This window comes from Motacilla alba, chromosome Z (genome assembly GCF_015832195.1).
Source record: "Motacilla alba alba isolate MOTALB_02 chromosome Z, Motacilla_alba_V1.0_pri, whole genome shotgun sequence".
In the NCBI taxonomy this organism is placed as follows: Eukaryota; Metazoa; Chordata; class Aves; order Passeriformes; family Motacillidae; genus Motacilla; species Motacilla alba.
Genome location: NC_052046.1, coordinates 32,845,368 through 32,871,355, shown reverse-complemented (window position 1 = coordinate 32,871,355; position 25,988 = coordinate 32,845,368). Strand labels below are relative to the sequence as shown.

Genomic DNA, 25,988 nt, shown 5'->3' with positions numbered 1-25,988 from the left:
ATTATTATATTCCAGGATCATCTGGGAAAATCTTGGAGTCCAGTGTTCTGCAGGCTGGCCTAAATTTGTTCATATTATACCTATGCATAACTTTTTCTTTTTAAATTTTGTATGTAAAAATCCTGCCACAGACAATCTACTAAAAATCTCAGTAAACTGCTTGAAAGTTCTGGGTTTCTTACTTCTGAGTTTGACTAGCAACAAATTCCTGCTTGGAAATTGTTCACTTGTTTTCTTCTGGAAAGAAGTCTCTTTATTCTGTCTTGTACAGCCTATCAGGGAGGCACTTAATGGGTTTTTTGAGAAGTTAAAGAGTCTGGTCTCCTGAAGTTTCTCTTGTCAGATACAATTTCCTGCTCTGTTGTCAACTCTTTCTTCTCAACTCCATGAAGAATATACATTTTTTTCTTCAACTGAAAATTACAGAAATTTTTTTAAGAAATATATATTTAGGAGGAGTACCTCATTCTTGCATGCTCCACAGTCAACAATACTGTGTATGTCAGTTATGTTATTGACCAAGGAATAAACAGTAACAGCTCACAAGAATTTAGACAGTCCCTCAGGCAACTTCTTGGAGGGTTTTCCAGGCTTGCAGGTTTTGTTTTTTCGGTGGACTTCACACCCCTGTTGAATCCTGCTTTTGCACAGTCCTACCATGTTGCTGGGGGTGGCATGTCTCCAGATACAGCAAACTCATTGGTACCCACTGTGGTTGACACACTTCAGAAATACAGAATTCAGAAGCCTTATTCCCACTGACAGTGAAGCAAAACTAATCAGGACCCTCAAAGAAAATACTAATTCAGACAAAAGACCACCTAGAGTTCCTTCTTCATGGACCAGCTCCGTGAACTGGGTAATAAACCCGAAATTCTCAACTACGAAATTCTATTGTTAAGCAAACATAAGCTTTGAAAGCTTGTGTGCCATCATAAAAAAACACACTATCTAATTGGATTAAGACATATACATGTGTCAGCATCTGATTATCCTGTACTCATACAGTACGGTATATACATACGTACAGTACAATAAATGTAGCATTTGTTTCAGTGAGCACAGGATCAAAAATCGTGTTCGCAAATCCTGGAATAAAGCCTAAGCATTCAAATTGTCAGTAGTCAGTACTGAAAACATCATTTCTACATGGTGCTATATGCTTTCTAGGTCTATGGCCTGCAAAGAGAATTCACAGATCCATGTAAGTACTCACTATCTTTAATAAGAAACTGACATTACATTTACAAATGTTTTTGTTCCTCAAGTTGCGTTCTATTCACTCCTAGTAGTCTTTAAGAAATAAGGTCCATGAAACTGTCTTGTTCAAGCCTATCAGATATTTTTAACTACTGCCCTTAAAGATGAAGGACCTTTTGAAGTTTGTATGGTGACTGTGACATTCCCAACTCAAGAAATTATAACACTTTACATATAATACTTAACTACAGTTATGGATTCTTTCATTAATGCCCAATTTTTCAAGTCTGCAGTTAAAGGCTTCTAGCTTGACCATGATCTTCTGATTTGCTTTTATAAAATGACTCTTTTTTTAATTTGAAATTGGTAGGTTCAAATGGCTGAACTAAAATGTAAGTCATGGCTTTTATTTATGATCGGAAAGTGCATGCTCATTTGTTTAATGTGATTAAACTTTGCTTGTCAGTCCATGTCCTGACTTTCTGTATATTTTGTCCAGGAATATTTTTAGCTGCTATCAGCACAATTGTGGGAAACTAGATGAAATGTCACTGGTTTTGAAGGACCAGAATACATTTTTCAGCTCTTTAAATGTGCTGTGGCAGTAGGAAACATGGGATTCAGCTGGAAATAACATTGAGCCAACAGTGGATGAGATAAGATTAAATGACAAATCACTAAAGTACGGAAACAAAGGAAGCAAAGTAGCTCAATTTCTCATTTCCTTTTCCTCTCCTGCAAAAAAAGTCAAAATTATACATGCCAAGCAATAATTGTAATGCTCATAAGATCTCATTTTAACTCTGTTGAGAGCAAGCCATGAAGGCACTCTCGGTCCTTCTCCCAGTAAACAAAGCCTGCTTTGACGTCACTATCATTGTTGGCAAACACACCAGCACTGGTGAGCTCAGCAGAAAAGCTTGTGACAGAGTAACCTTGGGATGTGAGTGACAGTCTGAAACAGAACAATATGCACTCCTATGTCAGTGATTTTTATATTTCTACATATTTTGTAAATCACCGTTCCCATGAAGTTGTGGAGGGAAGGGAATGCTACAACCCTTGAGATCTTTTGGAGGGCTGTTGGCTCCAGCTGAGCTTCTGCATGCTCTGGTCTCACAGCACAATGCTGACTTTACTCCATGAGTGGTAAGGTTCACCATTTCTCAAATCCCACACTGAATTCAGAACTCAGCAGCAATCGCCAGCTAGTGAAGACAGCTCTTAATTTGACAGGTCTTCATTTCTCTTTTTAAAATACAATGTGGAAAATGTACACTAGGCTTATGGCTTCAGGAGTTCCCCTACAATAGTATTTATGGATAAGACACAATGTACACTTAATATTGGTACTTTTTTATTGTTCATAAACATTCAGCTCATCAGACAGATTTTACTGCATTTTGGGAAAAAATTCCAGAAATGAAAAAATATACAAGTGTAGAGCTGACAATGAAACACAAAAAACGTGTTCTGGGTGAAATCTCTGACAGATTTAAAATCATCAAGACACTAAGTCCAACTTTCAGAATGACACAGGGGCTCCAATATATGAATTCCACCAAGAGGCAGAGGTGAATTTTTAATGCCAGACATTGCAGTGATTCTGCAAAGGCTTAATTTCTTTAAAATATGTTTTTGCTCTTGAAGTGGATGTAGTGAATCTTGATGACCCAATGAGGCAGATGTAACCAAGAAATGCTTATCGTGTCTAAGAAAAGAGAGTATTCCAAGAAGAGGAAGAGGGGACACAAAAGTGAGATTGTATGATAGCCATAATCCTCCAATTACCAAACCACTTGTCAGTGGGCCAGCACTTGGTGTAACTTAGAACAGCCTCAGGGGCTCGCAGTGTATATTGCCAGCCAACAGCTCCTAGGAGCCAGTCTAGCAATCACAAACTAGTGCCCCTGTTCTTCTGTCCTCAGGCCACATGCCTTCTCCCAGCCAAAAGGTGGCACTGGTCCAGCTCCGACAGCACCTCTTATGCTGGAGACACTAAGAACAGATCTGCAGGGTTTACACAGCTTTGTTCTGTAGAACAGAAACTGAACCTTTGACTCCTGAAGATATCTATCTTCAGACTATACAATCCTCATTCCAAAGATGAAAGGACTGCTGAGGTACCATTGATTGCTTTGGAAATTATTTTCGTCAAAGAATGCTGGTACTTCTCCAGTCTGAATTAACAGCCCGCCAGAGCTGGAGCCAGGAGCTCTGTTTCTCTAATAACAGAACAAAGATATTGCTTCTTGTTTCACTTGCTCCACAAATGACACAGCTTGATCGCTTGGAAAAGTTGTTGGTACCCATATTTCATTTTAGTGTATTTGAAAGCACTCGCTTCCTCTGATTTTTAAGTACAATAGTAAGTGTGAATGCTCTGAGAAAAGTCACATCAATCACATAATACATAACAGACAACTCTAGGCCTTAAGCCCATACATGAGGTACAGTTTCTTTCATGGTATCAGGAAGCCTAGATTGCTAGTTCACAACTTGTACTGGATTTTGTCATACCTTTTGAATAACCTCACCACTTAATAAAATGCTCCAGGGTAAGTAAAATAATAATTGCTCTCTGCTGTACCTTGTAAAAGGGAGTATTGCTTCCTTCATGTGTTTAGCCTATTCCTATACTGATGTGTTTTGGCACTCATTTCTCTACATAAGGTAACAGCATTTTTCAAAATAGCACCTTCAAACACCTTCCCCATGGCTTTCTTGTATAATACCCAGTCTTCTAGCCAGCACTGGCGCTCTGTTATGGCCACATTTGGTACAGAGGGCAGGGTGGTATTCCGTGCCAGCCATCTGGCACATAATGCTCATTTTGTCTTGACATTAAAAAGGTTTTCTTTTACAAAGTTCGAAGATGTGCTCCCCTGACTTACAAATTTTTTGACATGATGAGTTTACTGAGCTGAGGATAAATCACATGGTAAATCAGCATCATTCTTAAACAAAAAGAGGGCACTTCTGGGTGTTTTTTTAAAAACAGCCTGTATCTGCTTCTACCACAGGACTGGATCCCTTTACATGGGAAGGTTTCACTTGTAGCAGTCAAGAGCTTCACGAGATGCAGTTACACATGGATGTGAACACTGGAGTGCTCCAAACAAAAAACCCCATAAAACTGGAAAACCCAAACAAAAATGAACAAACTTAAAGGACCTACTTGGTTTCTCTGGTTAGTCAAGTTTGGTTAAAGGTCTTTACACCAACCAGAGAGATTTTGAAAGAGGAGAAGCAAAATTTTGTTTTCAATGAAGCAATTTTCTGTATTTGACTTTACACTTTAGTAGCAACTGCTGATTTTTGCCCTGGAGACTTTTGGAGCACATGATATCATTACACAATAAAGTTTTGGTGACTGTGTCTCTCCAGATGAATTTTATTTCTCTTGTGGTTTGTCTGAAAGGCATGGGTGCATGTGTGTGTATTCGTGCACATACACACACACTCACACAGACACACACACACTTGATTTAGCTTAGGATAAATGTGTGTCTGTTCGTGTATGTGTGAGCAGACATGCATTTGTATACATGTGTGTTACATCCACTTCACTTTGCAGGTTTCGGTTTACAGGACCTCTGGTGGACGATCAGTCTGTCTGGAAGAAAAGTACGCCCACAAATATCACATGGAACTAGCTGGGCTTGGGCGCTGGTCCAGGCAGCCTCATTTAAAGCATCAAGATCATAGAAACCTTTGGCTGGAAAATTAGAAAAAGAGAGTATCAGCTTTCATTCTGGAGACCCATATTCAACTCTTTATGGAAAATATTTTCAGGAAATACCTGTTGACTGAGCCTTTCAGTTTAACCAAACCATATTGCTTTTGCAAATGAAAAAGAAAAGAAAGAAGCAAAAGAGTAAAAAGTATATAAAAAAGACTGGTTTTTGTCCCAAGGGTTGAATTAAATTAACTTCAAACTGAATAATTTTGTATTGTATGAGAGTACAGAGAAAACATCATGCTGTGTGTTATGATCTGCATTCTCAGTTAATTATTAACATCTTTGCATACCTATTATTATCACCAAATTCACTTTTTGGCTTTGGTTCAAGCTCTGTTTAACAAGCATGTGTTATCTGACCATGGCTATGGGTGGGAGCATATCATTCTTGAGAATATGCTCTTTGTACAGCTCTGGAAAAGGGGCCCAATTTCCTTCATGTTAGAATCTATGTTAGTTATACTCTAGAGTGGAGGAAATCCTAGATAAGCCTAAAACCTTACAGACAAAAACTACAGTACTTTAAAGCCACAACTTCCTGTGAAGTCATTGCAGTGATGCATCTATTGTCATCTAAACACTAATCCAGCCTTACCCTCAGTTATTTTCCACTGCGGGAAGAATGACTGCTCTGAAAACTCAGGAGCATTCTGAAAACTTAGATGTGTTTTCAAGATTTAATTTGGGTAAAAAAAAACTTGTTTACTTTCATCTTGCAATGGACTTCCCTTTGGAAATGGATTTTCACACAGTGTTGTTTCAAACTGATTTGCAAAAAGGCCAGGCAGGTTGCTTAATACCTGGATTTAGATCTTAAGGATTTTCATTTGAAGTGCATGCAGAAAAAAATCCACATGGCTCAAATTGAAGTCATATTTGCTTCACCCTTCTTATTTGGTATGACAATATAGAAAAAAAATTTAAAATCTGTTTTTTTTCTTTGAACTGTTAGCAGCAGACAATTTTTGAAAGAAAAGGATTTTTGCATTTAAAAATATTCCATGGTTTCTGTCATTGGCACATGATAGAGCTCTTCATTAAAGGCCCATACAATTTTAATATGATTCATATCCAATGGTTCACATAACCACAATAAGCCTTAGATCTCTTAATATGCCTGTTCCTAATGTTCTTTTTGTTAGAAGAGCAACCAAGTAGTGTTTCTTTTCTTGGCTGAGACAAATATCCCCTTTGCTTGCAGGAAATGAATGTGTATTTTCTGTACTTTGGAAAGTTTATGGAATATTAAAAAAAAAAAAAAAAAAAAAAAAGGAGAGGGAGAAAGAGAGATGACTTTCTCCTTGCAGGCATGTGTTAGGCATTCCACAAACAAAACACTGTGTAATGAGGGCAGTGGTTGTCTTCCCATGACACTTGAGTTTTTAGAAAAAGATTTATGTAAGTTATAAAAAGTTTTATGTAAGTAGTTAATATTTCTGAGCTTTTTTTGAACATTGTCTGTTTCATTCAACAACAGGGGTAATCCCTCCCCCCTGAGCTGAGAAACTGTGAGACATGCAGTACATGCATGTGGTCTAAAGGTCAGTTATAGCATTTACCACATGATCAAGAGTAAGTCTTATGGAAAAAGAACAACACTGAGATTATTTTCTCAAGGCCAGGAATATGAGGCAGCAGCAGGGGGAACAACAATTTTAGCTCAAGCTACAGAACTGATCAGGCTTGCATCAGCAGGCATTTAGGGACAGATGCTGGAAGCAGGTCAGTATCCCCAGAGGAACCATGGGCACACAACACCTTACAGGAGATTGGAGGCGCCTGTAATATGACTCATTGAGTAAATGAGACAACTTTCTGATTCATATCTGGGAGCCTTCTGCTAGATTGTTTTCTCAAAGAGTGGTTGTCTTTCTGCTTTCACTCCTTCAAAATAAGAATAGTGTATTTCAAAATAACCTGATTTGCCTTTTTGCATCCCCCTCTTTCACATGGAATTCTCATTTTCTCCATTTGTTTTACCACACAATGTGTAATAATTAAAAAGTGCTTAACATCTAAAAAGGCAAATACAATGAAGATGTCTTTTGAACACATATTTTACTGCAGATTCAACTATGCCACTTGGCATCTGTTAACCAAGTTCGGATTTTATATTACTTCAACTTTGATTATTATTTTGAACATCTGGTTAGTGTTCTCAGTGATCCTGCTCTCTTCTGCATGTCTTCTGAGGACATATTTCTTTGTACGGCTGTAAACTGATCTAGTGTATGACTCTTTCACAAGTGAGTTGTAGGAGACTTTGTCTACTTTTCCAGACATTATGGGAAGCTGAGGGAAATTGTGGGGAATACAAAAAAAAGTGTGTGTGAATTAAATGCCTGTGAGGAAGTGGTCCAAACTTGGCCCAAAGTAGCTCAGACCAGCTGGCAGGGCCGGGGAAAGCATCCAGCAAGAAAGGTGAAATTACTTTATGTGGGAATGGGATGTCCTGGGAACAGCTTCCAGGCAAAGCATGGATAAGAATTACTTTAGATCCTGGAGTGAATATAGAGACCCTCAGATACATATGACAGCCCATCTCTGGGGATGGTGGGGATCATTTGTGTTCATTTGAAGAAGTGGAATTGTAGAAAACAGAACCCACAGCACAAACACATAAAATTGGCAAAAATTAGTTGTTTACTTTGTACTACATATATATTTTTCTCCACTGTGTTTATATTACAGTGTCTCACAATGAAAGCTTCTCAGACTTGTAAATAAAAAGGGATCAATATGGGCTGTTGACTGTAGAAGAATCTAGCTGAAGTATCTACACCGATGTTGCCTGGAAGGTATTTTATTTTAATGATTCTGTGTCATGTCTACACATTATTCTTGGATGTTTTTGCTTGTTTTAAGACATGCCTGTGTTAAAATAAGTCAAAAAGTAGTAGTGTAGCTGTGAAGCAGGTTGCTAATCTATTTGTGTTTTGATTCAGGACACATTGGCACATAGAGGGGAATGTCCCAGGAGCCATGTTCCATGGATAATGACTACTTTTACTTTCAAGACTTTATTATTAAGCTTAAAACAAGATCTTGTCAGTAAACTGGAGAACAAAGTACGTGCAAACTGTTTACCTATTGCTTTAAAATATTTTTTTAAATTCCTCATATTTTTTTGCTCATCTCTCTTAATTTGGTCTGTCGCTTACCTTGCACAGTTCTGACTTCTGGTTTTTTGGGTTCTGGCCTTTTCAAGTGCTTGGGGAGGTTGTCATTCTCCTGGTGCCATTTTTTCAGGCATTGGGGCTCATGTATACTAATAGATTTTGTTCCATACTCACGGCCACATATGTAGCAAATCACTGTTGGTGGCCGTCTTATCACTTTTGCCTGCAAATAACAACCGTGAAGAAAAAGAAATATTGTATTCAATATTGATTTTGAATCAGAATGACTTTGTATGAAAGCAATCATCTAGATAAGGAAGGTGCTATCTGTGAAATTTGTGTAACAGTTTTTTTCACTCTGGTTTTGTTTGGAATCAGTCCTGAGGCTTGTAAGAGATACTGCCTCATTAAGTGGGCACCTGGAACAGGCAGGTTTCTTCTACAGATGCTGGGCTGACTGATGTGTGTGACTAATCTATACTTAGCTGTGTTAAGTTTCATCTCTTTTATTTTCATACCTTCAAGTTCATGAGAAGGCTAAGTCTTTACATGCAGAAACAACACCTCTGCTTCATCAGGTTGCAATGCAGCATCTACCGTAAATGGTTTGAAGCCATTTTTTACTTACCAAGCAGACATAAAATGGAAAGCAGCAACAAAAGTTTCCTCAGCTGAACTCTTGATGTCTAGTACAATAACAGAAAGACTCCATCTTCTACCAGAACACAACTCAAAGTGCTGTGTCCAGCCTTAGTATCTCTCTTAAGCTGGACAGTGAGGGCAGCTCTCCCAAGAGATGACTGTGGTTCTTTACCTCACTTTCAACACAGATCAGTTATCTGGCGGAATTCTTGGCCTTCAAAGATTAAAACCAAGCCAGGATATTTCAGGATGAGGGGCAAAATAGGAACTGCTGTTTGTTTATCCCAAATGCCTTAGAGTGAACTTTGCCAGTGACTGCAGCAAGGGCAGAACTGGACTCTAAGCAAGTCATTGTTTCCACACTGAAGATCTGCTTTTGTTCTCAGAGGAAAACAGCTCAACAACAGAAGAAAAAGATTCCTCAACCCCAAACCTCACAAATACATAATCTAAGGCTGAAAAATGTATAATTACTGTGGTATTGCAGATTATGGACTCAGCTGTGTCCTTAGGCGCGTCTTGGGCTAGGCGTGGTGTCAGTACCAGCCATGCTCAGGAAGTAGGACAAAAACATGCTGTAGAGAAGAACTTTGAGGCACACAGATGGGTCTCACAACTGCCAGCACTTCCTACACTTCTGACTGCAGAGTACCAGTAAGAGATGAGCCATTCCCTGCCCTCCTCAAGTTAGACGGACAGCCATGCCAGACCAAATACAGGAAACCTTTCTCACTCAAACATGAGTGGTGGGGGTTTCATTTTTTCCTCTGCTGCTGTGTAAGACAAAGCATAACCTGTTCCCGTATTTATGACTCTTTCTGTCAGCCCATCAATGTGTTCACAAAATTCTGGGCAGCTCTTCTTGTATTTATGTTACAGTCTGAAAATGTCATTAGTGAACAATTTGCATGAGATTTCCTTCCTGTATCACACATGTAATCTCACTTACATGAAAGAAATACTACTCTATAAAGTGTATTTTTTCTGGGAAAAGTTGGATTTCATCTGGAAAGTTCTCACAGTGTCTTGAAACATAACATCCAAAGACGGGCTCTCCAAGGACATTTTCATCCTCTTGACTTACAAATGGAATTTCCTTGCAATCTTTGATAACACAGTATTTTATATAAGCATATTTTCTAATATATATGAAAATACAGCCTTCTCCTATTTTTAGATGAATACAGCAACAGCTATTTTAAAAACATCTTATAACTTTTCATTATCAAATTTCACTTACTTCTTTACTTCAAGTTGTGAGCTAGAACTTTTCTGATTTTAAAGTAAGACTCTGGGTCCAAATACATAGTCTTCTGAAGACACTATGCGTTTATTTGTAGGCTCTGGAGAGTTTTAGATAAGGATACTACAATCTAAACTCTTGAGCTCAGAGAACTCTTTTAAGTCTGCATGCCTGCTGTGAGTATGGTTATACCATTTTAGGAATGGTTTCTTAAAAAATGCTAGGTGTAAAATCACTGGGAACACACTTTCCCCACAAGTTCTCATTAGCTGGGTTCTTGCCATTCATTTAAATGGTTACTTATCGGCCAAAAACTAGGAAAGAGCAATTTGACTTATATTCAGATTGTAGGGACTCTTCATATGGTAACAGAATAAGAAAAAAAATCCTAGTGCAAATGCAGAAATCTTTTCAAGTAGAAATGTCTGTCTTTTGCAATTTCCACAATTAAAAATGGTAAGAAACAACAGGTGAAAGCAGAATTAATTAAAAGAAATCAGATGACTCTTAGGATAGAATTATTTTTATTCCAGAAAAATACAGAGATTGACCTATCACCATACATATAATTATACACAAAATTTTTTCTCTGCACACATGTTTAAAACCTGAAAGAGATTAGCCTAACAATTGGTAGTAACTGATTTTTCTTTTTTTAACTGTGGAATCCAAGATATGATAAGCTTTACTTGGAACTTCTACAGCTGATGATATTTACCCTTCATTTCTTTTTGTTTTCAGTGTGTCTATCCCAAATGTAACATCTGGAGGCCTGCAGTTTGAAACTAAACTATTTCTGGAAACACCACAATTTTCCAACCCAAACTACTCACAGGCCAGTGGCTAGGCTGTCTGTTCACTGCTTTGTTTTTAACTTTCAAAAAGGGTTGTAGGGAAGGTCTGTTCCTGAGGGTATGTGTTATTATAAAAATACCTACAAATACCTAACAGTGTAGTTAGGCTTTCCTCTGGTGTCTCAGTATTTTTTTTTTACTGCAAGACTGCTAAGTATGTCTGCGTGACTATGAATGAAGTTATTTAGTTCAGATGGCTATGCAACTATGTATTTTCAATAGACCTGACATTACTTAAGGTTAGCCCCAGGCTGCTGTTATGGTGTTACATGAGGTCAAATCCTTCCATACTTCACAAAGCTTTTTATTTCTTCTTAAGTACACACAATAAGACTGAACCCCAAACTTCCCTACATAAATATTTATCATCCAGGACTGCACACACCTCTTCCCTTCTTATTTGTTTAATTATCCATTTATTTTGATGGGAAGAGGGGGGGCATCCTGCTCTAGTCTAGGATGGAGCTCTTGTCATAGACTTGAATTGCCCATGGATTAGAGGCTCAGGAAAAGAATGGTGCAAGCACTTAGCAGCAGCATTCTATTTATGAAAGCAACCCTTTCCACACATTCCTCTCAGCCAAGTAAAAAGCATTTTGCATAAGGATGGCAGACAAGGTATAGTATGGTTCTCTTGACTATCCAAAGCTGCTCTTCACAGCCTACAACAGCACTCATGTTAGGATCATATGCCTTGAACAGCAAGGTAATTCTGCAAGATTATGCATACATTAAAAATATTACTCCACTGAAAGCATGCAATATCCCATTTTGCTCTGATGTGCTTTCTTTTTAAATTGAGTACATCAGTACAATGAATAGTGCATCCACGTACAAGCAAAGGAAGGACACTCAGTCATTCCCAATGATAATACTCTGTAAGTTTCATTCAAACCATCCATTTGCTGTCCATTCTCATCTAACTTTCTATATTTGCAAATTTATTTGTGAGTATTCTCCTAGGAAAGTATTCAAAACCACTGCAATGAGGCAAAAAAAAGCTCATCATTGACTTTCCACCTTCATTAGAATTATACTGCACCTGAAGAAGTCTTTCCTTTACCAAGATGCTACATGGCTTTATGCTAGAGCAAAATACAACATCAAAGCTCTTGCTACACAGATTTTCAAGACTTACACTGTGTTAAAATGCATTACAATTCAGCAAAGGAAGATCAGTGAAATCTTTTTAGGTAGCTAACCAGATAAGAAGAAAACAGCAGATGGCAGCACCATCTAATAGGCTTTTAAGATCAGCATTATCTATTGTCAAAAACCCCATAACTCATATACGCACAGCAAGTTATTGGTGCTCACTTACACATATCACATATTTTTGTCTATGAAACAATAGAACACAGACTCTGTTTTAGTGCAAGTCTGAGTTTCAGTAGCTGCAGACACCACTTCCATTGTTTGGGTTATCACAGCAGAATCCAAAGCAGAATTCCTGAGCTGATGTGACCCTTGAGAGTCTCTAAGCATAGGGTATTACTCTACACAGCCAGACATGATTAACTCAGATCTGTTCATTGATTCTAAGAGTGAGGACAGGTACTGGAAGAGATAGCTTACAGAGGCTGTTCAGTTTCCACCTCTAAAGACATTTAATGCAGAACTGAGAAAGAGTTTGTCAGTAATTATACTGGCCCAGTTGATGCCACACTTGCTGAAGGGGAGAGAACTCCAGGGCATCCAGGCAGAGGCATACAGGGAGAAGTGCTTGTAGTTGTAAAGTTAAAATGCACTTTACATGGTATACCACTAAATCAGTCAGAACTTAATTTTGAAAGTGAGGAAAATCCAAGTTTTTCATTTAGGGCATCTTTCATTGCATAAATTTATTTATGTGGCTCTAATTCTCTTAAATACATACGGGCTGGGTGTTTTTTTTTCAGTTATTGCTTTCCTCTGACGTTCTGCTGAATCAGGACTTTAAGCAAGTATTTAAATAATTCACTGTCACAGTGAGTAAATAGATGAGACAGGGACTGCCCCAAATGCTTTCCAACCAGGACCAGAACAGTAGCCATTTCAATCCACCACTAATAAAGCACTATTTTTTAACAGTATTAATAAGCAGCTGAGTAGCTGGTAAGGTGAGCAAAATGAAAACCATATGCTGGAAAAAGAGGAAGACTTTAGTGGAGACACAGACCTTGTCCCTGTTCATAATTAATCTGCAGTTATTCCATAAGCTTAATGCTTTTCCACACCCTTCAATGTGTGGACCTTTCAAAATGTTCAACCGGAAATGAAGATTCTCTCACAAAAAAATTAAATCTACAGGAAAGTGGCTTCCTTTGACAGCTTCTTATAAGCTGTGTGCAAGTCCTGAAGAACCCCTTGGATCACAGGATATTTCTTTCAATCTTCCCATCCCATCTCAGCCTTTAATGCATAATTCTGTACTAAAGAATAGACCTCAGAGACGTAAAATCCATCATCTCTTCCTGAAAGTCATTGTTAATAATAAAGTCCATCAAAGACAATTAGAAGCTGCAAGCTGCACAGCCTCATTCGTTCTGCTGCAACTGATGAACAGTAACTGCTTGGAAGTAAATGAGCAAACCTGTTGTTCACACAGAAGGAAGAACAGATTTGAACAGCTTTCATTTTGGCTCTGCGGAGCTCACAGAATTAAAAAGTGGAAATAATGTTGTTGTTCAACAAGTCAGCAGATGTGAGTGAATCCACAAAGGGAGCAGATAGGTTGTGCAAGAGGGTAACATTTTTTACAGTCACTGTCAGTCACAGTGCCAAGCCACACTCTATATGGATCATAATTATAGAAAATTTCCTCACTCTCTCTTTTATAATCTACACAATTATGTGTGATAGATTAAACTCTCTGCTTCACACCCATGCCTTTCATTGAACAATCACCTTTAGAGCAGTGACAGCTCTTTGGGAAAGAGCACTATGTGCATCACATAAACAGCATCACTTTTCCTACAACTATAAATGTAGCTGTGCAGCACTTTGAACTGCTTGTGGATAATATAAAATATGCTGGTAAAATCAAATTTGCCAAATATATATCAATTTTCCAAAATACATCAATCAGTAGTATCATATAGCATAATAAATACATTTGCCAAAATATATCAATTAGTGGCCTCATATAGCATAATAAAAAAGGGTCTCATGAAGTCTTTTGTCTCATGTGAGCTAGGGTAATGCTATTATCTTAATTTTACTCAGCAGCTGGTAAACTAACGTGTTACACACTTTGCCTTCTAAAGCATCTCAAGAAATGCTCTGCATAGCATTGCATTCCTTCGGCGACTGAGCGACCTAAATCCCATTTTCGAAAGTAATGTAGGCAATCAGGATTCCAGCTCACATTAAAAAAAAAAAAAAAAAGCCATTTAATTTGGACACTGGGCCTAAATTTAGACAATGATCTTGCAAAACTCCTGGCCAAAGACAGCTTGTGCAGAAACAAATGCAGAAAAACATATCCAATTTTCCAAAACTCTGTGTAACTTTTGGATAATGTGAATCAGCTTCTTTATTCTTGGATCCTGAATCAAATTCAGTGGAAAAAAATTTGCAGTCTTATTTATTTTGTTGTTGTTATACCCAGAACTGCTGCCTTTGAACATGCAGTCCTCAGTAAACTCATGCTGCATGCCAAGGTTAAGAATAACAGTAAAAGATGAAAATCGTGTTTTGAAGTGCTGGATGCTTGCAGGACAATGAAACATTGCATTTCATGTTAACTAAAGAAAAATACCTAACATCTCGTAAAACATATGACATCCAAACCTTGCCTAATCTGCTCAATAGAATCTCCCAGGGAACTAAATCAAGCAATGGTCCCTCTTGGGGGTGTAACTCTTAAACTCTCAACAGAGAAGCCAACTACTTCCATTCAAAAGGAAAATCAAAATAAATAGGAATAAGTAGTTTCCCTTATTCCCTTCCCATATTTCTCTTTTCTTTATCCTCTATTTAGCAGAGAAAATTTTGCATGCAGCTAAAAGGTCCTGCTGAAGAAAAGTAATTTTAAATTTGATGGCAAGCCAATCTCCCCTGCAGTACCAAGCACCAAGATACATGCACACCCTTTCATATAGCACATGCTTAGCAATTTACCTGGTCTGACACAGGTGGTGCAGCCCTGCTCGTTCCTTGATGGACCTTAGATGGATCACCACTTGCTGAGCCAGGTCCAGATCTTGGTGCTTTACCAGATTTACTAGCGGTAGTGCCCCCTCCTTTGCAACACCTTTCGTGCACAGGGAGACGGTCAGGAAAAAAGGTTCGGCCACATTTTCTACAGGGCACCAGCTGGGCTTGAGCACTATAATAAGCTGCTTCATTTTCATCTGTAAGTGTATAGGAACCAGAACCAGTAAGGACCTCCGGTTTCCTCGGCTCTGGCCTTCTAAGGTGCTTTGGTAGCTGATTGTTCTCAATACGCCACTTCTCTAGGCACTTAGGTTCATGTATAGCAATAGACTGTGACCCAAATTCTCTGCCACAGATATAGCATACCTTGAAGGGAGGTCTTCTTGGTAAGGGTGTTTGAGACATGTCTGAAGAATTTGACTGTTGTGATATTATTGCAGTGCCTGGTCACCTTTTCTGGTATCCAGCTTCCTAGATGTACTACTTTGGGAAAAATTCTGGGGAGATCTGGCATATAGGACTGTGAAACTTGCTCTAAAGGCAAGGTGTTAGAGATAATAATAGGGGCTTCTTCAGAGTACTACAAGTTTTGTTCACATTGTTTTTCTTGACATTTGTTTCCATGAAGAGTATCACATTTCAGGAAACTTCTCTCTCTCCTACACATAAAGAGCTTAGGAAAGTCTGTTATTCAGAATGATTCTACATCTTCTTAATCCATTTTCATGAGCCAAAATATATTAGGGACTTCAAAGCTGGAACACTGAACCTTATGGCTGCTTCAGTAGAGAAGGGGGTTTTTCTGTGTTTTCCTTTTTCCTTTTGTTCTTACACGACCCTGAAAAAATGAAATTAGTATAAATTAATAAATGTGTTCTCTCTAGTTAAGGTTACCAACCACTGGTTTATCACAAGGCACAATTAACCTTACTAATCTATTTTATTTTTAAATAGCAGATAAATAACATCAAATATATTCTTATCCACAGTGGTCAGCTGAACAATGTAAATCTGAAATTCTGGTCCCAGAGGATTGTAAAATCATGAAGGACATGAAATAAGATGGGTTTGCACAAACTGAAACTGATGACATGCAAGAGGTTTGGTGTATAACCAATATGCTTTATTTTCAGTTACTGACAGAACTGGTATTTGTGGCAGTCTTCAATTTATAAGCCTTCAAAGTTGATACTTAAACATCATTTCCCTGTCTCCAGAGACATAAGAAAAAGTCCCTCAGTTGAGAGATGTCAATGTCCAATCTACAAAGGGACAGTAAGAAAGGTAAGTGTTCCCAGTCAATCTATAGGTTGAAGGAGATTATTAGGCCTCTTAATTCAGCACTTGTGGTGTCTCAAACTTTTCTGACCAGTCTTGATTCTCTCAGTACAAGAGTGTTATTAATGAAATGGAGCAGGTTTCTTAATAAGGCTTACTGAGGTGCTTTGAGGGCTGAAGTATGTGCTGGATGAGAGAGAAAGGGCACTACATTTGTTTAGTCTCCAGCTACATTTCAGTTTTTCAATGTCCAGTCTACCCCTGTAAACAAATAAATTTGTGCTTTATCCTTTAAATGCTCATTTCTTACAGTATTTTGGGCTGGTCCTCCAAGGATTGGAAAACATAATTCAGACCGTACACATGTACGGCAGAGGCTACTGTTTTAATTACATGGAAAAATAAAAAAAACCAAACAGCCACATACATAGGTAACTGCCAAGGACAGTCTACTTTACCTGTAATAGAAGAAATATCTGGCTAAAGTAATCTTGCCCTTACTGAATATTCCAGACTTTATCTCAATCCTTCCAAACTTGTGGGGGACTCATAACACACAAACATATCCACACTGGCTGTCTTGGTGTCTTGGTTCACTTCCTCTGCTGCAACCATCCAACCTGGATGTTTTCATCACTTTTTTGCCATATTACCATTCAAGATTTTGCTCCTACTCAACAGCCCTTTCACCCTCATCTGTCCCACCTTTAAACCCACGGGCTGACTTTTACTATACCAAACTGCAATAGTTTTGTCATTACTTTTGATATGACTAACTTAAACTTTGTCTGTGTCACAAAGAAGCAATTGAGCTCATTCTAGTCTCTTACAAATATTCCAGGGGGTATCTTAAGTAACATAACAAGGAATTCTAGGGGCAACAGTGAAAAAATAAGTTGTCACCATGTTCATGTGAGTAGTCATCCTTTTGCCAAGCACACAGAGATGTTCAGATCACTGCACTGACACTGCTTGCTTAAATACTCACAAAGCTGCATATTTCTGGGACATGTGAGATACTTTCTTATTTTACAGAAAACTCCTGTGAAGCTTGTAGGTATTTGTAGGCAAACTGGAAAATGTGAAGACCATCGGAGCCAGTCTGTGATTTGTGCTGGAACAAACCTGAGAGCAAGTATGTTGTAGCTAGCTGTTAAAAATAAAATTTTTGAGGACTATTATACTTGGCACATTCTAAGTTAACACCTCATCCAAAACTGCATTAGATAACTGCAGTCAGCTGAAAAACAGGATAAAGTGCGTGGCTGTAGTATTCTCCCATGTCTGAAGCTATCAGGCGTATCAGATGCACATAATATACGTTGATGGTTACACAAAACTATAGCACTGGAATTTTTAGTTCAGATATCAAACCAACAGGTCCAGCAGTATGTGAAATTTAAATGCGCAAACTAGTATTTAGGCTACTGTACTGCAAGACCGTTTGAAAGACTGGGAGAGTTTCCAAGGAGGGTGGCCTGTTGGATGAATCCAAGTTGGGAAACAGCCAAGCTCTTTAGGAGGATGAAGGGAATGGAGAGCCAGGGAAACATTAAAGGGTCATGAAGGCAGGGGAGATAAGGGTTATTGGCAGGTCACAGGAAGGGAGCATCAGAAAGTTCAGTAACATTTCAGGGAACTTCTGAACTTTGCAAGGTCCTATTTATGTCCTATTCATTGATTTATGTCAAAAAGAAACTTTCTCGTACCTGAGAGGATTCTTAAACAACAGTGAACACTGACTTGCCTGCCATATGAAGAATGTTAGGTGACTAAATCTGTTGCCATTAGGAATGAATCAGTCAATAAAAGATGCTATAAACAATCTATTAACAATATAACCTATTGTTGGATTTCCAAGCTTGCTATTGTAAATACTTCATAAGAGAATTATGCTTCCTTGTGGGGATTACACCATTTGGTCTACATTTATTCCTGCCAAGTTCACTGTTATTATTTGGAAACTTCCTATAAATTCAGTGTGAAATGAAAAGGCATATGAGAGTTCAAATCTTCTCTCAAGCTCAGTGGTAAAGATGTGGAACTAAATCAGGACTGGGATTTAACAATTCAAAACATAAAACTTTCTTATGTTTTTCTTTTTAAAACATTGCAATATGTTTTAATAAAGCAGGAAGGTACAGTTGATCATTGCGTATAGCTATGGGAAAACATTTCTCTCCTCTGCAATTCCAATGAGGACAACACTTAAAAACAATTTCATGAATTGCAATGACAGGTCACTGTCAACTAGCAGAGAAATTCAATGTAATTAAAAGCAAATTAAATACTATGGCTAGTTTAGAATCAGGATAAGAGCTTCAGTCAAACCAAAATAGAACAGAATGACAAGAGCACAAACAGCTCAATACATCTATTATTTCCTTGTCCTGAAGTGGGAACAGTTTTTAAACTTCACCTAATCAATTGCAACAATAACATTATTGCAACAACAGCAACCATAGCATTATTAACCACACCAAAAATTGCAACAACAGCATTATTAACAATGCTTCACTTATGCTGCCTTCTCTTCACTGCCCTGTGTGATTCAACCTATAGAAGTGGAAACTTTTTCCCTGAAACGGCCTTCATTATGTCTTGTTTCATGTCAGTGTTGGAACTTGGAAGCAAAGTTGACACATACGTTTCCTATTTCCTGTATGCAGCCCATTTCTGAAGAGTGACCCTCTCTGTTTCTCATCTCTCTTGATTTTCTCATGTAAACAATTCCTCAAAAACCATTATAAAGTCATTTTATAAGCCTGGATTCCTTGACTGAATTGAAAAAAACATACTTGTGTTAGCTGCGGGATTAAACTGGCTGTTTCCAATGAATCCGCAACACTATTGCTTTTGACTTAGCTAGAATTTCACACAGAGACCTCCCAGCTATAACAAAAACACAGTTTACCTTATGGAAGAACACATGGCATGAAGCTTCCTACTACCAGGACATAACCATGCTTATTCAACGGACAAAATACAGGAACAGCTGTAAGAATTTGGGGAATCTGTTTTTGTACAGTTTATGGATGCTGACTGGTACCACAGCCTTTCCATGTGTAGCTCTATCAGACTGTAAACTATTTAACCTATATGGCTGGTTTAGTGTCACTGTTCTAAACTGCTAGCACAGAAAGATAAATCCTTGCACCAAATAAACACAGAGCTTTCAAGCTTACATGTCAAAAATACCCCAAGAACCTCTTAAGACATGTTTGACTCCATCTAAAAGCAGAGACAATTTCCAGGAAGACCATAAACAAGCAAAGTAAGCAGTGGAAACCAACTACTTTGCTATTTTTTTTAAGTGCTTGATAAAGGCTTGAGAAGGATGTATAGGGAGTACTTGCTTCAGGTGACAGTGGCTTAAATCCACAAGGCTCTTTGGAGAGGTCATCTATAATTGTAGAATGCTTACAAAAATCAGGACTCCCATAACAGAGTTATGATCTGCTTGAGGGAGAGGATGAAAGGCTTCACAGACACATAAATGAAGAAGAAAACATATGGGTCCAAAATGGTGGCAAACACAAAAGCCGGGCAGAGGCTCAGCTACAGACAGATTGTCAGTGTGAAAAAAAAGAATAGACTAATTTTAGCTTGCAGAAAGGAACTGCTTCATCCATTATCTTGGATTCAAGAACTCCTGGTTGTTTGTACCCTTGTTTATGTAAAACACCACTTCACTCTGAGTTTTCCCTTTCTTCAATACCACACTTAATGTTGTATACTTATTCTGCCTGTCCACCACGCAGTGCTTGGAGCCATGAGCTTTCTGTTTGTGACACCATGTTGTTATGTGGGTCATTTAATAAGGGGGATTTATGTACATTGGAATAAATTCACAAGCATCCTAAAAGAAAAGATTTTACTTGTAATACCTAAATTTACTGTTATATAAATTGGAAATGTCTCAAATAGCTTTAAATGAGAAGCAATGAGCAAAAGCTTCTTGTACAAGGGCACCCAGAGATCCCTGTTTTTCAGTTTGGGCAGGACTCTGTAAACAGACAAAGAACAGAACTCAGTATAAGAGGATATAAGATACAGAGAGATGAAATAAGTGATCTGCCAAGCATAACACAGCAAGTCTGAAAAATAAGAAATATAAATTTAGATTTTCTAGCACCCCAATACTGAATCAGTCCAGTCACAGGATTTTCTAAGGCTGATCCCTAACTTTACAGTCAATATAAAAGTAAGTCTTTTTACTCTACTTTCATGGGTTCTCTTTATATTTACATATAAAAGAGGTGTCAGGCAGGACCAAACTGACACCCTCTGTTGAGTGCCAGAAAGCATTGCTTCAGGCTCTTTCCAAATAAAATGTTTTCTATCAGGCTTCCCATTATTCTTTAAGGGAAAGCAAACGAAATTAAACCCGCATCTCAAGCTTTATTTTTTCTTGTGTTAATGTTTTATATTGCTCAATTATAAATCATTTTAGAAATCCGTTAAGACAAAGTACTCAAACATAAGCTGGACAAAAATATTGGACAATTTGTAATATCTTACTGTTGGATCTGTTTTTCACTGCAAGATAAAAGGAAAAAACATTTTTATGTTTCCAACAATATTTTTAGCAAATTAACCACATATTAAAAACCTCACATTTTTCCAGTTCAGCACTACATTCTCTCCACAGTTTCTGGCTGAAGGAATCTCCTTTGGTTAGTCCTAGAGACTAATAATTTCCTTCAGTCATGTGAAGAGAATAATCTATTATTTTATGGAAATAAATACCACTGAGATGTAGAAAATCCAAAGTTTACTATGTCAATATGCTTCATCTTTTCCCAGCTGAGCATGATCCATGTCTTTATACATCCTCCTCTCTCAAGAAACCACCTGCAAGCTCCAAACATACAAATATTGGCATATACCTCACTTCCGTCAGCTTCAAGACTTTGTAGCACCTAATATCACAGTAGCCTGGCTTAAATGTCTCAGGAGCAATGCACACTCAGAAACATCCAAGTGTGCAGCTTGTTCTCGCAGAGGATCAGGTGGACATACACCTTTTCTCCCATGCGATCTGCAGCCCAGATGGTGGTGGTTATGCCTTTGTTTAAAGTGGAGGCAGCCAGACAGGAGAAGAACAAGAATACTCAAAACCAAACAGGCCAAGTTAAAAAACCATTGTGTTCTGATATTTGCAAACAGGCTAAAACTGTCTGGAAATCTTCTAGTGAACATTTTTCCCACTGTTTAAAGTCTTGGTTAGAAAAAACTGGAAGTTTCCTCAAAGATGTATGCTGTAGGACTTACACACAGAGAAATCATGGGTGTCTCTGAGCCTGTGTCTGCTTGTGTGTGCAAAGGCCCATTACAGTATAAGATAAGGAAAATACATATCCCAGAGGTTTCTACACAGCTCTTATACAGAACTATTAAAGGTGTTCTTTGTAATGAGACAATCAACCTAGTCAATGCTTTTCACACTTTTCCTCTGATCAATGAAATGATCAGGTCCTTCTTTGGATTTGATTATCTTTCTATCTGAAACTTCATGGGTCAATCAAAAAGTCCCTGGCATCAACAACAGCCAGTGTATACCTGGCATTTAAGAAGACCCTATATACAATTATGCAGTAATTAGTTCTACTTTACTTAATTAGTTCTATGTAAGTTTGTGACTGTTACCAGAGAAAGCTAGAGACTGCTTCTAGAGACCCAGTAGTTCTTTCATGTTATTATGTCCTCTGACAGATCTAAGAAATAATTCCTTTGATTTGAATGAGATCCTAAAACTATGTGAAGAAATTCTGACTGCTACTAGTTAAAATACATGGGAAAAAAAATGAATTTTTTTTAGTGAAAAAGTAACTTTTCAGACTTTTAACATTCAAAATTTTTTTAAAATTCATAATTCAGTAACACCATTCTCTCACATCTCAGATATCCTTTAGGCTCTACAGTGTTCTTGGTTTTTGTATTTTACTTAGTTGTATTTTACATTACAACTCATGAGGGTAAAGATTACCTTTGTTTTACTCACCATTATTTAATACACTCATGTCATATTGTAAAGAAATAATATTACTGCCTTATTCTTGTTCAAAAATCAGCAGATATATTCCCAGTGTGGGTGACAATGCAGATACTTATATATCACATTCTGAATCATCTCCAGTTACTAACATACATCTGTGATATTTACCCTGCAAATCCTAGATAAGAGATCTGCATCAAACAATGAATAGATGTTAGGGTATGTTAACCCTGCCCACAGCACAGAAGTACGAGAGAAAGTGGACACTGAAATATGCTTACACAGCTCAAAGTGAGCTACCTCTACTTTCTAGCTCAATTATCTTTGTTTGGTATTTCCATTTCTGGAACTCATATGCACAGAATCAGGAGTTTTTTTCCTCAGGGATCTGGATGATGACTATGCAATTATTTCAAAATAGTAGGGTCATCCTTAGGGAGAAAAAAATGGTGGATGGGTAAACACATATTCAGTTACGAGTCTGAAACAAAAAGAATAGAAGCCAAGAATGTCAGCTTGTACAAACTGACACAAATCAGTGGAAATCAAAAGAAGGATGACACTGCACGTGTGTTGAGAGCCTCTCCCTGGAAGTGTAAAGTGAGGCAGTGATGGAAAGACACTTTTCCCAATAATCTGCAGTAATACGGTTACATTATACAGGATAAAGTAATCTAATCTAGTGGTAAATGTTCTTTTCTTTGACAGTGTAAATCAATCTTAATAGACTGATTTTTCTGAATAGGAAAAAAAGTGTTTCTGCTGATGAATGATTCCATGACTAAGGTTTTTGGTACTTTTGTTATGAACAGGATACTCAGATAGACAATGAAAAATACTAAACTCAGCAAGACAGGCCAGCTACTAGAATATGAAAACTAAATGAGCAGAGAGCCACAATAGCAGAAGAGAAGCTAAGGGAATCTAAAGCAGCATATGAAATTATCTTAAGTGGAAAATGTCTAGAAAAGAAAAACTCTGGAAAACCTAACAAGACATTATTAAACACTCATTGTCACATGAATAATGCAGCACATCCTAATTCTTTGCAGAATGCTCATAATGTAGTGACACAAAAAAGAAAGGGCTGCCTACTAAATCTGTTATGGAAGACAGTGTGTGAGGAGGGCTGTCAAAACATTCATCATGTCCATCAAGAGCTTTAACAGCACTGTAACACTCATTCTGAAGCATCTTGCTTATAAAAAGTCTTAAAAGCATCATTTTTCTACATTTTCTACATCACGGTTTTTCTCCTCCAGATTAAATCAACAGTGATTTACAACTGGTGTGAGAGGACATGATGGATAAAGGTCATCAAGTTTTACCTGGTACCCCTGGGTCATGATGATTATGTAACTTGTCATGTTTAATGAGCATCTTTTTCTCACTTTGTATTTCAAGCATTGATCCATACTATCCTGTTTTTTGTCTTATAATTCTTTAGTGAACAGGATTAAATTCCATGTGCCAACAAAAATACCTACGGAATACAAGCCTGAAATATCCCCAGATAATGTGGCTTAAAAAGAGATATGACTGAGCTCTCTACTGTGTAGCCATAATTTCACGTGTTTATAAGCCAGTGCATTCTATTAGAGATCAATGTCCTGCAGAGTTAAGTAGATGGAAAAGTAAATTTTAGAAGACTATATGAATTTGTAATGAAGGAAATGGTATAAGTTTGTAACTTGAGTGATCAGTTCAGTTATAGCACCTTAGGAATAATTTTTGCAATAAGCTTTAAGATAAACCACTTGGAGAGCAAAGTTTTCTGTTTCTGTTGTGCTTTCCAAACAAAACAAAACAAAGCAAAACAAAATGGTTTTCTAGTAAACCTTTTCATTATTGTTATGTACCACATATTTTCCAGGAACAGAACTGAGATAATTTGTTATATAGGGCAATTAGGAATTATGTGCCAGGTAGGGCTGCCTTTTACAGAGTAACATTTCTGCCTTTCAAAGTCCACATTGCTGGCCATGAGTACTGCAATTGTAGTGTCCTGCCCCTTAAAACACACACCATATAAATGAAGAGTGGGGAACCAAAAAGTCAGAAGATCTGACCTGGTAAATGTTCACGCACCACTTTATCCAGGCCAGGCAAACCTCTGCAGAAAAAAAATTCCAGAGAACAAATTCATTATCCTCACAGTAAGTACCAATACACGTGAATGTATTACCAGCTAGCTGGTCTAAGGGTACAAAGTCACACAAATCTTTGTTGATTGACCTTTCTGCTTACTTACAGCTGGGCCCCTGACCTCTGCAGGAATCTGACCATCTGGTACTCAGGGAAAGCACTGTTTTAGTTGGATGAGGAAAGGACATGGGACTGGATTATTTAAATCCTGGCTGACTGAGGCTCAGGCCAGGCGTCCTGTCAGTACCATCTTCACAGGGAAATCAGATGAAAACCAGCAAAACTGGGTTGTGAGTTCAGAGGACCCCGTGCCTGTTGGCCAGGCAGAAGAGTGGCCTGGACTTCGGGAGAGAAGGAAAAGCATGGTTCCTCCTCACCCAACCGATCTCCCACCGCCCTGCCCGAAAAAAAAAGAGTTCACAGGCTTATTCAGATCGAAGGCTCCCGGGACCGTGGATGGCACCTAATTTTTCATGTCCTCCTAAACATCTATTACCTCCGCTAGGATCAAAATTCCCTCATGGTCCCTAGGGCAGGGTGTCTGTGCTGCTGCCCCGCGGGGATGGAAGCAGGGCAGGCGGGAAGGCGCTCACGCGCGCGCGGCCAGGCCGCACCGCCCGCCCTGCCGCCGCACCGCGCGCGCCGCCGTTACCGCGGCAACGCCGCACCGCATGCAAACCCCTGCCGCCGGCGCGGCCGCCGATTGGCGACCGCGGATGTCAGTCACCGCACAGACAGCTCCGCCCCCGGCCCGCCGGGCGCTTGAGCCCCTCGGGTGAGGGGCGGAAGGTGTCTGTTCATGGCGGGGGGTGCTGCTGAGGGGAGCGCCCGAGCAGCTGAGCACCGGGCAATGTTCCGTGGGGAGTGACACCGCTCAGGCTCTGCATCCTTGCACAGGGACCCCTCTCTCAATCCCTTTCCCCTCTTGTCTGGGCGAGAAGGGACAAATGGTATCATTGTGCAGCAGAGAAGGATAAGCATGAGGAGTCCTAAATCCATTTCCCACGTAGGCACTTTTCTCATTCAAAATTTCATACTTTTCGGCCAGACTGTTTTCAACACTTTTCCAAATTTAACTTTTGCGAGCTTCATATTTTCCTTGGAAGTTAATTCTTACAGAAACAATGATAAATAATTGCTACAAGAAAACACCACTGGTTCAAATATTCCCATGGCAAGTGTTCTCTGGTGGCAGTGCCAAGAGCAAGCCAGCAGGGCTGCTTTCATGCTGCTCCTTTCTGCATAACAAACTTCAGTTGTCACTTAGTGAAAACTTCAAATGCTCTACAGGCATCATTTGTATAGGGTCATGCCAAGAGCAAGTGTTCTGCTAAGCAACAGAGATCTACTGCAGACAAATTCTAGCACCTGTTTGAAATTTTTGGTGTGCCTGGTGTGCTGGTAAGGTGGACATGAAGCGAACCTGTCAAACAGGCTTTTACAACATCACATCCTTCAACCAGGTGAATTCCCAGGCCTGAGACCCAAAGTTATATTTACAAAAAGCTTTCGGAGAAGTAAAATCAGGTTGTCTGATTAGAACATTTGCATTGCAAAACGTCTGTGTGCAAAGAAGGAAAGTGATAGCACTCAAGGCCTTTTGACACTGCAGCGCCAGGAAGCCCAACAG

General features: G+C 38.6%; 1 protein-coding gene across 1 annotated transcript; it reads right to left on the bottom strand.

Moving 5' to 3' along the window:
- Positions 1 to 4,766: 4,766 nt before the first annotated feature.
- LOC119695859 (zinc finger protein 474-like) lies at positions 4,767 to 24,982 on the bottom strand. Its single transcript, XM_038125046.1, is given in 6 exon segments — positions 4,767 to 4,918; positions 8,104 to 8,284; positions 14,902 to 15,408; positions 15,410 to 15,510; positions 15,513 to 15,775; positions 24,855 to 24,982. Coding segments are annotated over 5 exon segments (990 nt in total). The 5' UTR covers positions 15,562 to 15,775; positions 24,855 to 24,982.
- Positions 24,983 to 25,988: the final 1,006 nt, after the last annotated feature.